We start from the raw sequence: 12,050 nt of genomic DNA, 5'->3' as shown, positions 1-12,050 counted from the left end.
TCTATGTGTAATTAGCAAATAGATGGAAGTTCTTGTACAAACTCCTCCGCTTTTCGATAATCGGAAAAAAAAATTTTTCCCTCCTCCAAAAAAATTATCAGTGTTGCTGGATGACGCATTGTAAATTTATAACCCTTTTCCCATAAGGCTTTTTTCGCTGGGTTAAATTCCTTCTTTCTCTTCAACAGGTTGTAACTTATATCAGGATAAAAAAGAACTGGTTTCCCTGCTATCATCAGTGGCCTGTTTCTATTTTTGGCACTTTGGGCAGCGGCCTTCAGGATCTTTTCTTTGTCTTGGTATCGTAAGCATTTTATCAAAATTGATCGTGGGTTTTGATCAGCTCGGGGTCTTGACCTTAAGGATCTATGAGCCCTTTCGATCTCAATTGGAGTTTCTCTTTCCATTTCCAATTTTTCAGGGATCCATTTTTGAAAAAAATTTATTGGATCTTCTGCTTCTATATCTTCTTTAAGTCCAACAATTTTAATATTATTTCGTCTACTGAAATTTTCAAGCTTATCAATTTTTTCCATAATTTGTTTTCTTTCTGATGTCCAAGCAGTATTTTCCTTTTCCATTTTGTCCATTCTTTCAACCATGTCCTCCGTTGTAGTTTCCAAGTCTGTAATTCTTTTTTCCATTTTTTCCTGTCTCTTTGTCATTTTATCAAGCATAATCTCCATATTGGTCATTTTTTTTCGAGTATTTTTTGATTATTTTTAATTACTTTTAATGTGTCCAATTTACGCATTATTTGCCTCAAAGTCTTTTCTATATTTCTAGAAGGACTTTTAGTTCCCTCTTCATCTGATCTTTCCGGGAGATCTGACTCTTCCTCCGATTCGCTATCACTTTCAGTTGCAGTGGTAGCTGGGCTTTGTAGTTCTTGTTGCTCCCGTTTGCGCATGCTCCATCCTTCGCGTTTGCGCAGTTCACGATGGCCTTTTCCTTTAGGAATGGCCAATGTTGCCGCAGTCTCCTGTTCCGTATCGCCGGTGGTATAATGTACCTGAGACAGTGGCTCCTCGGTAGACATGGGCCTTGTTCTCGTTCCAACTTGCGTATTAGTTTTCTTCATCTTCCTTCCTTGAGGCATAGCTTGACACAATCCGGAGTAGTTTATAAGTAATTTTTAGAAAGTATTGACTAACTTTTCTTCATTTAGACATTAATTTATTAACTTTTTACGGGAGAGCTGGGTTCCAGCGTCTCGATCCTACGTCATCATGTGACGTCCCCCCTCCATTAGCCTTCTTCACTGCCTGCTGCACTTGCTCATTCACCTTCAGTGACTGATGAACAAGGACTCCTAGATCTCTTTGTATTTCTCCCTTACCTAACTCTACACCGTTCAGATAATAATCTGCCTTCCTGTTCTTACTCCCAAAGTGGATAACTTCAGACTTATTCACATTAAACGTCATCTGCCAAGTATCTGCCCACTCACTCAGCCTATCCAAGTCACCCTGAATTCTCCTAACATCCTCATCACATGTCACACTGCCACCCAGCTTAGTATCATCAGCAAACTTGCTGATGTTATTCTCAATGCCTTCATCTAAATCATTGATGTAAATCGTAAACAGCTGTGGTCCCAATACCGAGCCCTATGGCACCCCACTAGTCACCACCTGCCATTCCGAGAAACACCCATTCACCGTTACCCTTTGCTTTCTATCTGCCAACCAGTTTTCTATCCATGTCAATATCTTCCCCCCAATGCCATGAGCTCTGATTTTACCCACCAATCTCCTATGTGGGACCTTATCAAATGCCTTCTGAAAATCGAGGTACGCTACATCCACTAGATCTCCTTTGTCTAAATTCCTGGTTACATCCTTGAAAAACTCCAATAGATTAGTCAAGCATGATTTGCCCTTGGTAAATCCATGCTGGCTCGGCCCAATCCTATTACTGCTATCTAGATATGCCACTATTTCATCTTTAATAATGGACTCTAGCATCTTCCCCACTACTGATGTTACGCTGACAGGACAATAGTTCTCTGTTTTCTCCCTCCCTCCTTTCTTAAAAAGTGGGATAACATCAGCCATTCTCCAATCCTCAGGAACTGATCCTGAATCTAAGGAACATTGGAAAATGATTACCAATGCGTCCGCAGTTTCCAGAGCCACCTCCTTTAGTACCCTAGGATGCAGACCATCTGGACCTGGGGATTTGTCAGCCTTCAGTCCCATCAGTCTACTCATCACCGTTTCCTTCCTAATGTCAATCTGTTTCATTTCCTCTGTTACCCTATGTCCTTGGCCCATCCATACATCTGGGAGATTGCTTGTGTCTTCCCTAGTGAAGACAGATCTAAAGTACTTATTAAATTCTTCTGCCATTTCTCTGTTTCCCATAACAATTTCACCCAATTCATTCTTCAAGGGCCCAACATTGTTCTTAACTATCTTCTTTCTCTTCACATACCTAAAAAAGCTTTTGCTATCCTCCTTTATATTCCTGGCAAGCTTGAGTATGTACCTCATTTTTTCTCCCCGTATTGCCTTTTTAGTTAAGTTCTGTTGTTCCTTAAAAATTTCCCAATCATCTGTCCTCCCACTCACCTTAGCTCTGTCATACTTCCTTTTTTTTAATGCAATCTCTGACTTCCTTTGTCAACCACTGTGGCCCCTTTCCCCCCTTTGAATCCTTCCTTCTCCGGGGGATGAACTGATTTTGCACCTTGTGCATTATTCCCAAGAATACCTGCCATTGCTGTTCCACTGTCTTTTCTGCTAGGATATCTGTCCAGTTAACTTTGGCCAGCTCCTCCCTCATGGCTCCATAGTCTCCTTTGTTCAACTGCAACACTGACACCTCCGATCTGCCCTTATCCTTCTCAAATTGCAGATAAAAACTTATCATATTATGGTCACTACCTCCTAATGGCTCCTTTACTTCAAGATCGCTTATCAAATCCTGTTCATTACACAACACTAAATCCAGAATAGCCGTGTCCCTGGTCGGCTCTTGTACAAGCTGTTCCAAGAATGCATCCCGTAGGCACTCTACAAACTCCCTATCCTGAGGTCCAGCACCAACCTGATTCGCCCAGTTCACCTGCATGTTGAAATCCCCCATAACTACTGCGACATTACCTTTGCCACATGCCAATGTTAACTCCCTATTCAACTTGCACCCAATATCCATGCTACTGTTTGGTGGCCTGTAGACAACACCCATTAGGGTCTTTTTGCCCTTACTGTTCCTCAGTTCTATAGTGATCAGTGATTGGGGCAACCTTGTGGAATCTACCTATGTGTTAACCCTTGCCTGGGTGGTAATTCCCTTTGAAGACAATACCCCTGTGATAAGCTACTATAAGTGGATTTGGAACGACGACGGATAAAACCTATGGTGATTGTTATCCTGTTTTACCATATTGGAACCTGTGGAATACAACATAAATGCCTTCTCTCGACATTCACCTTGGATTACAAATATCTCTCTCATATTATTTAATCTGTGGATGAACTTTTATACCTTACCATCTCAAGATTTTAAGCCTGGTGCCCCCCCCCCCCCCCCCCAACAAGCTCAATAGTTTGGAAGTTATATTTACACAGATGGATACTCATAACACTGTTAACTTTTGATTATTCTTGATTAAGTTGCTATATAAGTAGATACTAATACTATCTAACATCAAAACCAGACTCCAGGCGTGGTCTATTGCTGCTGGTTCATTTAAACAGTATTGGGTACATAACAAGCCCGGAATTTCCACTTTGTCTGTGAGATTGCTTTCTGGAGATTGTACCTGGACCTCTTGTAACTTTATTGGCTAGACTTGAATGCCTTTGATGTGGCTCTTAGCAGATTGTGGATTCGTGATTCATTCCAGGGCTTCTGATTGGGAAAGAGTCTGAATGATTTTGTAGGGACACTCTTGTCTACAACTGTTTTAATAAAATCTGACACAAGCATGGTGTATTCATTTAGATCCAAAGGTGAGTCCTTAAACATAGCTCAGTCCACCAACTCAAAGCGATCCTGCAGCCACTTCTCTGCCTCATGCGACCACCTCTTTATTGCCCTAATCTCTGGAGCTTTGCTCTTCAGCCTCTGTCTGTACATAGGTAGGAGAAGGACAGCCAAGTGATCTGATTTACAAGAATGTGGTATGAGTGTGGAACGGTAGGCATTCCTTATTTGAGTATAACAGTGATCTATTATTTTGGGATCTCTGGTGCTACAGGTTATATGCTGATGTTAATTGTGCGGGGCTTTCTTCAAACAAGCCTGGTTGAAGACTCTGACTATGATTTGAAATGGGTCAGAATGGACTATTTCTTGTTTGGAGACAGCATCATGCAGAATCATAAGTGCTTGATTATAGTCAGCTGGTGTTGGTATGTAAACTGCAGTCAGGATTATGGATAAGAATTCCTAAGGTAAATAGAATGGTTGGCATCTGATCGTCAAATGTTCAAGGTCAGGGGTACACAATTCAACAAAACCGCCTTTTGGAGCACCAAAAAGAGTTTATCATTGAAACACACATCTCCACCTTTTGTTTTTTTCTGAATGAGCAGTTTGGACCATTCTGTAAATTGACAAACCTTTGGGTCTAATCCCTACATCTGGCGTGCTGGAAGAAAGCCATGTCTCGCTCAAACATAGAAGACAACAATCTCTTTTCCCTCTGATACAGCAATCTTGCCTTCAGATCTTCAATTTTGTTCTCCAGTGATTTGCTAACAAGATGCTGGGTTGAGGAGGCTTCTTCCCATGCATTTCAGCCTGCCTTGGAGTCAATGTTCCGTCTAATTTATAATGACCAGTATGTGCAAAAATCTTGTGCTATGCAATTTTTTTTGCCCAGTGTGTGCGCTGAACTTTGTATATAGATGTATTTATTTCAATATCTAGCAAAATATTGGATTCTGGATTTGATCAATTTGCTCACGTTCATCTGCATTCTCACAAACATGCGTAGCAGGCTTGTAACAGGTAATGAAGGATTTTCTCGCTGGAGCTTTTGTACATTGTCCATATGTGATTTGCTTGCTAAATGATGCTTTCCAAATATCACTCCATTTCTTCCCACTTACAAATCCGCCAGCAAGTTTTGCATCGCGACATACACCAGCTACTGTATTGTACATAAATATTTCTCGTAGGTGCACGTTCCTGACCTCATGAGTTTTCAGTGTAGCAGTTTCTACTGTTTCATTAAGCCATTCTGCTTTCAATGGACTAGCAGTTCTTTTGCACTCATGCCCTTTGCTTCTTTGGAATTCAACATAGTGAGTGAATAATTTCTTCAATAAAAAACAGTATAAATAAGCCAGTTCTAAAATCTGCAGACAAATCATCGCAAGCTCCTTGTTGTCAACACTGCATCAGAAACCAGAAAAGGAAATGTACGCTCGTGGAATATATTTAACATGCCAATGAGATAGATGGTGACAACATTTTGTGTGCAGTTTAAATTCCTTTGTGCACTTTGTCAAAGGATGAAAGCACGCGCACACCTTAGAGGGAACATTGCTTCATTGCTTGAAGATCCCCCTCCCAGCACTTCCACATTTCGCTTCCAGCCATGGCAGTGAACCTTCATCCATTTAAAGGTGCTGTACCTGCATAGTCTGCTGAGTCTTTCAGAAGATCATGAAATCTGTTGATAATTAAGTTGATTAAAAGTACATTGCCCCATATGGGTCCCAGCTATGCCTGCCTTTTTGTTGGCTTTGTGGAGTAGTCCATGTTCCAAGCCTATACTAGTATCTGCCCCCACTTTTCCTTCGCTACATCAACGACTGCATTGGTGCTACTTTCTGCACGCTTGCTGAGCTTGTTGACTTCATTAACTTTGCCTCCAACTTTCACCTTGCCCTCAAATTTACCTGGTCCATTTCTGACACCTCCCTTCCCTTTCTTGACCTTTCTGTCTCTATCTCTGGAGACAGCTTATCTACTGATGTCTACTATAAGCCCACGGACTCTCACAACTACCTGGGCTATTCCTCTTCCCACCCTGTCTCTTGCAAAAATGCCATCCCCTTCTCGCAATTCCTCCATCTCTGCCGCATCTGCTGTCAGGATGAGGCTTTTCATTCCAGGACGCAGGAGATGTCTTCCTTTTTTTAAAAGAAAGGGGCTTCCCTTCTTCCACCATCAACTCTGCTCTCAAACGCATCTCTCCCATTTCATGCACATCTGCTCTCACCCCATCCTCCCACCACCCCACTAGGGATAGGGTTTCCCTTGTCCTCACCTACTACCCTACCAGCCTCCGGGCCACTTCCAACAAGATCCCACCACCAAGCACATCTTTCCCTCCCCCATTCTTTCTACTTTTCGCAGGGATTGCTCCCTACGCAACTCCCTTGTCCATTCGTCACCCCCCATCCCTTCCTACCAGTCTCCCTCCTGGCACTTACCCTTGTAAGCGGAACAAGTGCTACACCTGCCCTTACACTTCCTCCCTCACCACCATTCAGGGCCCCAGACAGACAGCGACACTTCACCTGTGAGTCGGCTGGTATGATATACTGCGCCCGGTGCTCCCAGTGCAGCCTTCTATATATTGGTGAGACCCGATGCAGACTGGGAGACCATTTCACGGAACACCTATGCTCTGTCCGCCAGAGAAAGCAGGATCTCCCAGTGGCCTCACGTTTTAATTCCACATCCCATTCCCATTCTGATATGTGAATCCATGGCCTCTTCTACTGTCAAGATGAATCCACACTTAGGTTGGAGGAACAACACCTTATATTCCGTCTGGGTAGCCTCCAACCTGATGGTACGAACATTGATTTCTCTAACTTCTGTTAATGCCCCTCCTCCCCTTCTTACCCCATCCCTTATTTATTTATCTATCCATCCATCCACCCCCCCCCCCCCCCTTTCTGTCCCTCTCACAATCACTCCTTGCCTGCTCTCCATCTTCCTCTGGTGCTCCCCTCTCCCTTTCTTTCTCCCTAGGCTTCCCAACCCATGATCCTTTCCCTTCTCCAGCTGTGTACCCTTTTGCCAATCAACTTTCCAGCTCTTAACATCATCCCTCCCCCTCCTGTCTTCTTCTATCATTTCAGATCTCCCTCTTCCCCTCACACTTTCAAATCTCTTACTATCTCTTTTTTTAGTTAGTCCTGACGAAGGGTCTTGACCCGAAACGTCGACTGTACTTCTTCCTATAGATGCTGCCTGGCCTGCTGCGTTCCATCAGTATTTTATGTGTGTTGTTTGAATTTCCAGCATCTGCAGATTTTCTTATGTTTGCATTGTTTAAAGATTGCATCTATTGACGATGAGAGTTTTGTAAATATTAATGGCATCTGGGAGTTTTTTATTTTGTTATCATTTACTGTAGGGCTCTTCTGAAGGCAAGCTTATCTTGGTATCTAACAGTTTCACTGTAACATTGTCCTAGCAAGTCAGAACTGCAAACAATTTCATAAACACATGAGGTTCTGAAGATGTTGGAAATCTGGAGTAACACACACAAAATGCTGGATGAACTCAGCTGATCAGGCAGCAGTCTTGATGAAGGGTCTCAGCCTGAAACGTCAGCTCTTTATCATTGCTGCCTGACCTGCTGAGTTCCTCTAGCATTCTGTGTGTGTTGCTAGAGCTAATTTCAGTTTTGCTATGAAGTAATTACCGTAGATTCCGGATTTTAAGCCGCTACTTTTTTCCCACATTTTGAACAGCTTTGAACTCTGCGCCCTTTAATACGGAGCGGCTAATGCATGGTTTTTTTTCATGCCGCCAAAAACATTTTGCCTCGTAACAGTAGACCAATAAAATTGATGAGTAGTTCACAGAGGTCCAATGAAATTGTACGATAAATCAAGCGCACTTTCACAATTAAATTATTGTAAATCAGTCATTTGTACTCACCCTCATCAACATGGAAAACACTCGAAGAAAAGCATTGTTAGTTTATAATATTTTCGCTTAGTAATTCATTTGTTAGTTAAAGTTAGAACTGTTTTAACTATATTTGTTTTCTGACGTCACACCCGGTTTCGCCGCGTCTTGTGGGAAAAATGCCGGTTTGCGATAAACGGGACGGCGGGGGGCGAGCGGCGGAGCGAAAACGCTGCTTTTAAGTTAAAGGCGATCAATAACTTTTCCTGGTAGGCTGCAGTATATATATTTTTTACCAGTCATTAGGAGATATTGGAATGTTGTTCAGTAAAAAAGTATACGCAACGTATATTTAAAAGTAGCCGCGTTACAGGCACGGTTCGAAAAAAAGCATTTGCAATATGTATTTGTTTATGTTACCATATGGATTTAATTAAAAGTTAAAAAATCCTCACGTGTAATATCTTTCTGTGTAAATATCTCATATTACAACGTGGGACACCTGCGACCAAAAATCCGGTGCGGCCGAAAATCCGGTGCGGCCTGTACAAGTAAAAAATTGATTTTCTTTCTAAAATTAGAGCCAGCGGCTTTTAATCAGGTGCGCTCTGTAGTCCGGAATCTACGGTAAATTTTATTTGTTCTTTTCTGTCTTTCAGGAACCCGTGAAACCTGAGGAAGGTAAAGAGATGGTCACCAAGATCTGTGCATATGGCTACATGGAATGTTCAGCAAAAACTAAAGATGGTGTGAGAGAAGTTTTTGAAATGGCCACACGGGCTGCCCTGCAAGCTAAGCGCCCAAGGCATAAGGCGTTTTGCAGCGTTCTATAAGACAAATGCAAGACAAGTGCATCCGACCATATATTTACAGTCACTCGTTTTAAAAAAAATCTTGAATTGATGTTTGTTAAATCTAGTACAATAGTGTCTTGATTATACTGGCCTCTCATTTTATCTATATACTGTTCCTGACATCTCAGTTTGCTACCAATATTTAAAAGCCAACAACGGTTGTTTTTTTTCTAGTTAAGTGGTGTACTGATGTTTAACTATGGTCATTTTTACAATATGCATGTATTCATCTAAACTTTGGTTAAACGTTACTATAGCTTTTTAACTTATCTACTTTACATAATTAACAGGTGCAGCCTTACTGGTAGGTAAAAAACCACACTCAATCAGCTTGTATTTCTTGACACAGATCTGAACTAAGAAATTTGTTTGCCATCACTGTTTATAGATGTAGCTTGATTCAACTTTTGTACAATTGGATTTCTTAATGCTAATACTGTAATTGAAATTTTTAAATGTATTGGGTAAAAAATAATGCAAATTGAATTCCTTTATGTAAAAGTTTGGTGATCTCTGAAACAGATGATTGATTTAAGCCAAATTTGGCCTGTGTACAATGTAGACATTTGTGAGGGTGGGGAGGGGGGGCATTGGGTTGATGTTCAGAGACACGAATTCTGTGTCTGTACCAGGGTACTTGTGTCCTTACTGATTAAAAATGAGGTCCTGTTCGGCTTGTAAAACAGAGCTAGGCAGCCCTTCAATAAATGAATGTATGTGGTCATCAGCACCATCCATTCAATGCCTTCTATTTATCATATGTTGGTATATGCAGTGCTTGCCTTTTATGCTTTTGTTTAACATTAAAGATATTTTTGAGGTGCTGAATGTGTCTCACTTGCAGTCCCCAGTTCCCTAGGTTTTTTTTGCCTGTGTCAGTAAATAGTTACCAGCAATACTAATAGCAAAATAAAAGTCAGTTTTTTTTAATGCACCTGTCCAAGCCTATTCTTTACGTAAGGCAGGCCATAAAACATAGGAGCAGAATTTGGCAATTGTCCATTGAGTCTTCTATGCCATTCCATCATAGCTTATTTATTATCCCTCTCAACCCTATTTTCCTGCCTTCTCTCTGTAACCTTTGACACCCTGACTAATCAAGAGCCTATTATACTCAGTGGCATGTCTTCCACAACCGTCTGTGGCAATGAATTCCACAGATTCACCTTCTGGCTAAAGAAGTTCTTCCTCATCTCTGTTCCAAATGGATGTCTCTCTATTCTGAGGCTGTGCCCTCTGGTCCTAGACTCCCTCACCATAGGAAACATTCTCCCCACATCCACTTTATCTAGGCCTTTCAACATTTGATAGGCTTTGTTCTTCTGAACTCCAGCAATACAGGTCCAAAGTCATCAAATGCTCCTCATACATTAACACTTTCATTCCTGGGATCATTCTTGTGAATTTCCTCCAGACCCTCTGCAATGCCAGCACATCTTTTCTTAGATAAGGGGGCAAAACTGCTCAGAGTGTGGCCTAAAAAAACTCAGTATGATGTCCTTGCTTTTACATTCTAATCCTCTCGCAATGAATACTAATATTGCATTTGCCTTTCTTACTATAAACTCAACCTGCACCTTCACTGGAAGTACTGCAGTGGTTCATTTACACCAGGGGTGTCAAACTCATTTTAGGTCACGGGCCGGATTGAGCAAAATGCAGCTTCATGCGGGCCGGATCAGTCGGACGCGTGCGAACGCAGCTTTCATTGCCTCCGTTTTTTCAGCCTGCTCTCATGTGTCTCAGTCTCTGCTATAACTACAAAGTGTTTCACTTTACAAATTCTGTTTCTTATGAAGAAGACTGCCGAATAAACACTAAAAACCCTTAAAACCTGGTACCTGAATAAACTCAGCATTAGCCATATCATACGCCATAGGCGCTTCGATTACTGGGGCCAGCTTTAATAGTAGTTAGATATTATCTCGCGGGCCAAAGGTAATTCCACTGCGGGTCGGATTTGGCCCGCGGGACTTGAGTTTGACATATATGATTTACACCTTTAAAGGATGGACAGTAGAGAGAGAGAGAGAGATTCATTTGATTGTTACATGGACATTGAAATGTGTAGTATTGATCAGTGACCAATACATACCAAGAATGTACCAGGGATGGCTCGCAAGTGTCTCCATGCTTCCGGTGCCAACATAGCATGTCCACAACTTGCTAACTCTAATCCTAATCCATACATTTTTGGATTATGGAAGGAAAGCGGAGCACTCAGAAGAAACCCACACAGCCAGAGACAGCGGCAGGAATCGAACCCTGATAAAAGCTGGCCAATTAACTTAATAAACTGTACGCCTTTGGACTGTGGAAAGAAACACCATGGTCACAGGGAGGGCAAACTCTTTTCAGACGTTATATGAATTGAATTCCTAATTCCACCCCAAACTGTAATAGTGTTTTGCTAACCGATATGCTATGGTGGCGCTCCAATATGGACCACTGGTTTCCAGAATTTGTTCATATGTGTGGGCAGCTCCCCTAATGTCTGACTCTTATTTTCTGAGAACAAAGTCCAAATTTCAAAATAAACTTATTATCAAACTAAATATGTCACCATATACAACCCTGAGATTCATTTTCTTGTGGGTAATCACAATAAATACAAGAAACACAATAGAATCAGTGAAAGACCACACCAACAGGACAGACAAACAACCAGTGTGAAATAAGGAAACAAACAAATAAATAAGGAGGAAATAGAGAACATGAGATAAAGAGTCCTTGAAGGTGAGTCCAGAGGTTATGGGAACTGTTCAGTGATGAGGTGAGTGAAGTTATTTTCCTAGATTCAGGAGCCTGATTGTTGAGGGATGATAACTTTCTGAAACTGGTGGTGTGGGTCCTGAGGCTCCTGGACTTTCTTTCTGATGGCAGCAGCAAGAAGAGAGCATGGATTGGATGGTGGGGGGTCCTTGATACATGCTGCTTTCCTGCAACAGTGGTCCGCATAAATGTGCACAATGGTGAGGAGGGCTTTAACGTGATGGACGAACCATTTCCACTATTTTTAATAGCATTTCTTGTACACGGGCATTGGTGTTTTCATGCCAGGGCATGATGCAACCAGTCAATATACTCTGCACCATACAGCTATAGAAATCTGTTAAAGTTTTAGATGACATGCTGAATCTTCACAAACTTCTAAGAAAGTAAAGGCACTGCCATGCTTTCTTCACAATTACACTCACATGCTGGGTCCTCGACAGATCCTCTGACACGATAACACCTGTGATCCTCCCTATGAGGACTGGCTCATGGACCTCCGGATTCCTCCTCCTGAAGTCAATTCTCTTTTCGTTGGTCTTGCTGACTTTGAGTTGCAACGTGATTGTTAAAAAGTCTCTATTACCTGCAGGA

General features: G+C 41.8%; 1 protein-coding gene across 1 annotated transcript in view; it reads left to right on the top strand.

The window, feature by feature from the left end:
* The window catches only part of LOC140741988 (glycerate kinase-like), a 223,377-nt gene extending 213,763 nt beyond the window's left edge, over window positions 1–9,614 (top strand). The window contains exon 9 of the mRNA XM_073072637.1: window positions 8,490–9,614. Within this exon, the coding sequence (XP_072928738.1) occupies window positions 8,490–8,663 (174 nt within the window). The 3' untranslated portion in view covers window positions 8,664–9,614. The remainder of the gene's footprint in view (window positions 1–8,489) is intronic.
* The last annotated feature ends 2,436 nt before the right edge of the window (window positions 9,615–12,050 follow it).

Source organism: Hemitrygon akajei, chromosome 19, assembly GCF_048418815.1.
Source record: "Hemitrygon akajei chromosome 19, sHemAka1.3, whole genome shotgun sequence".
In the NCBI taxonomy this organism is placed as follows: domain Eukaryota; kingdom Metazoa; phylum Chordata; class Chondrichthyes; order Myliobatiformes; family Dasyatidae; genus Hemitrygon; species Hemitrygon akajei.
This window is presented reverse-complemented; position numbering and strand designations above follow the sequence as displayed.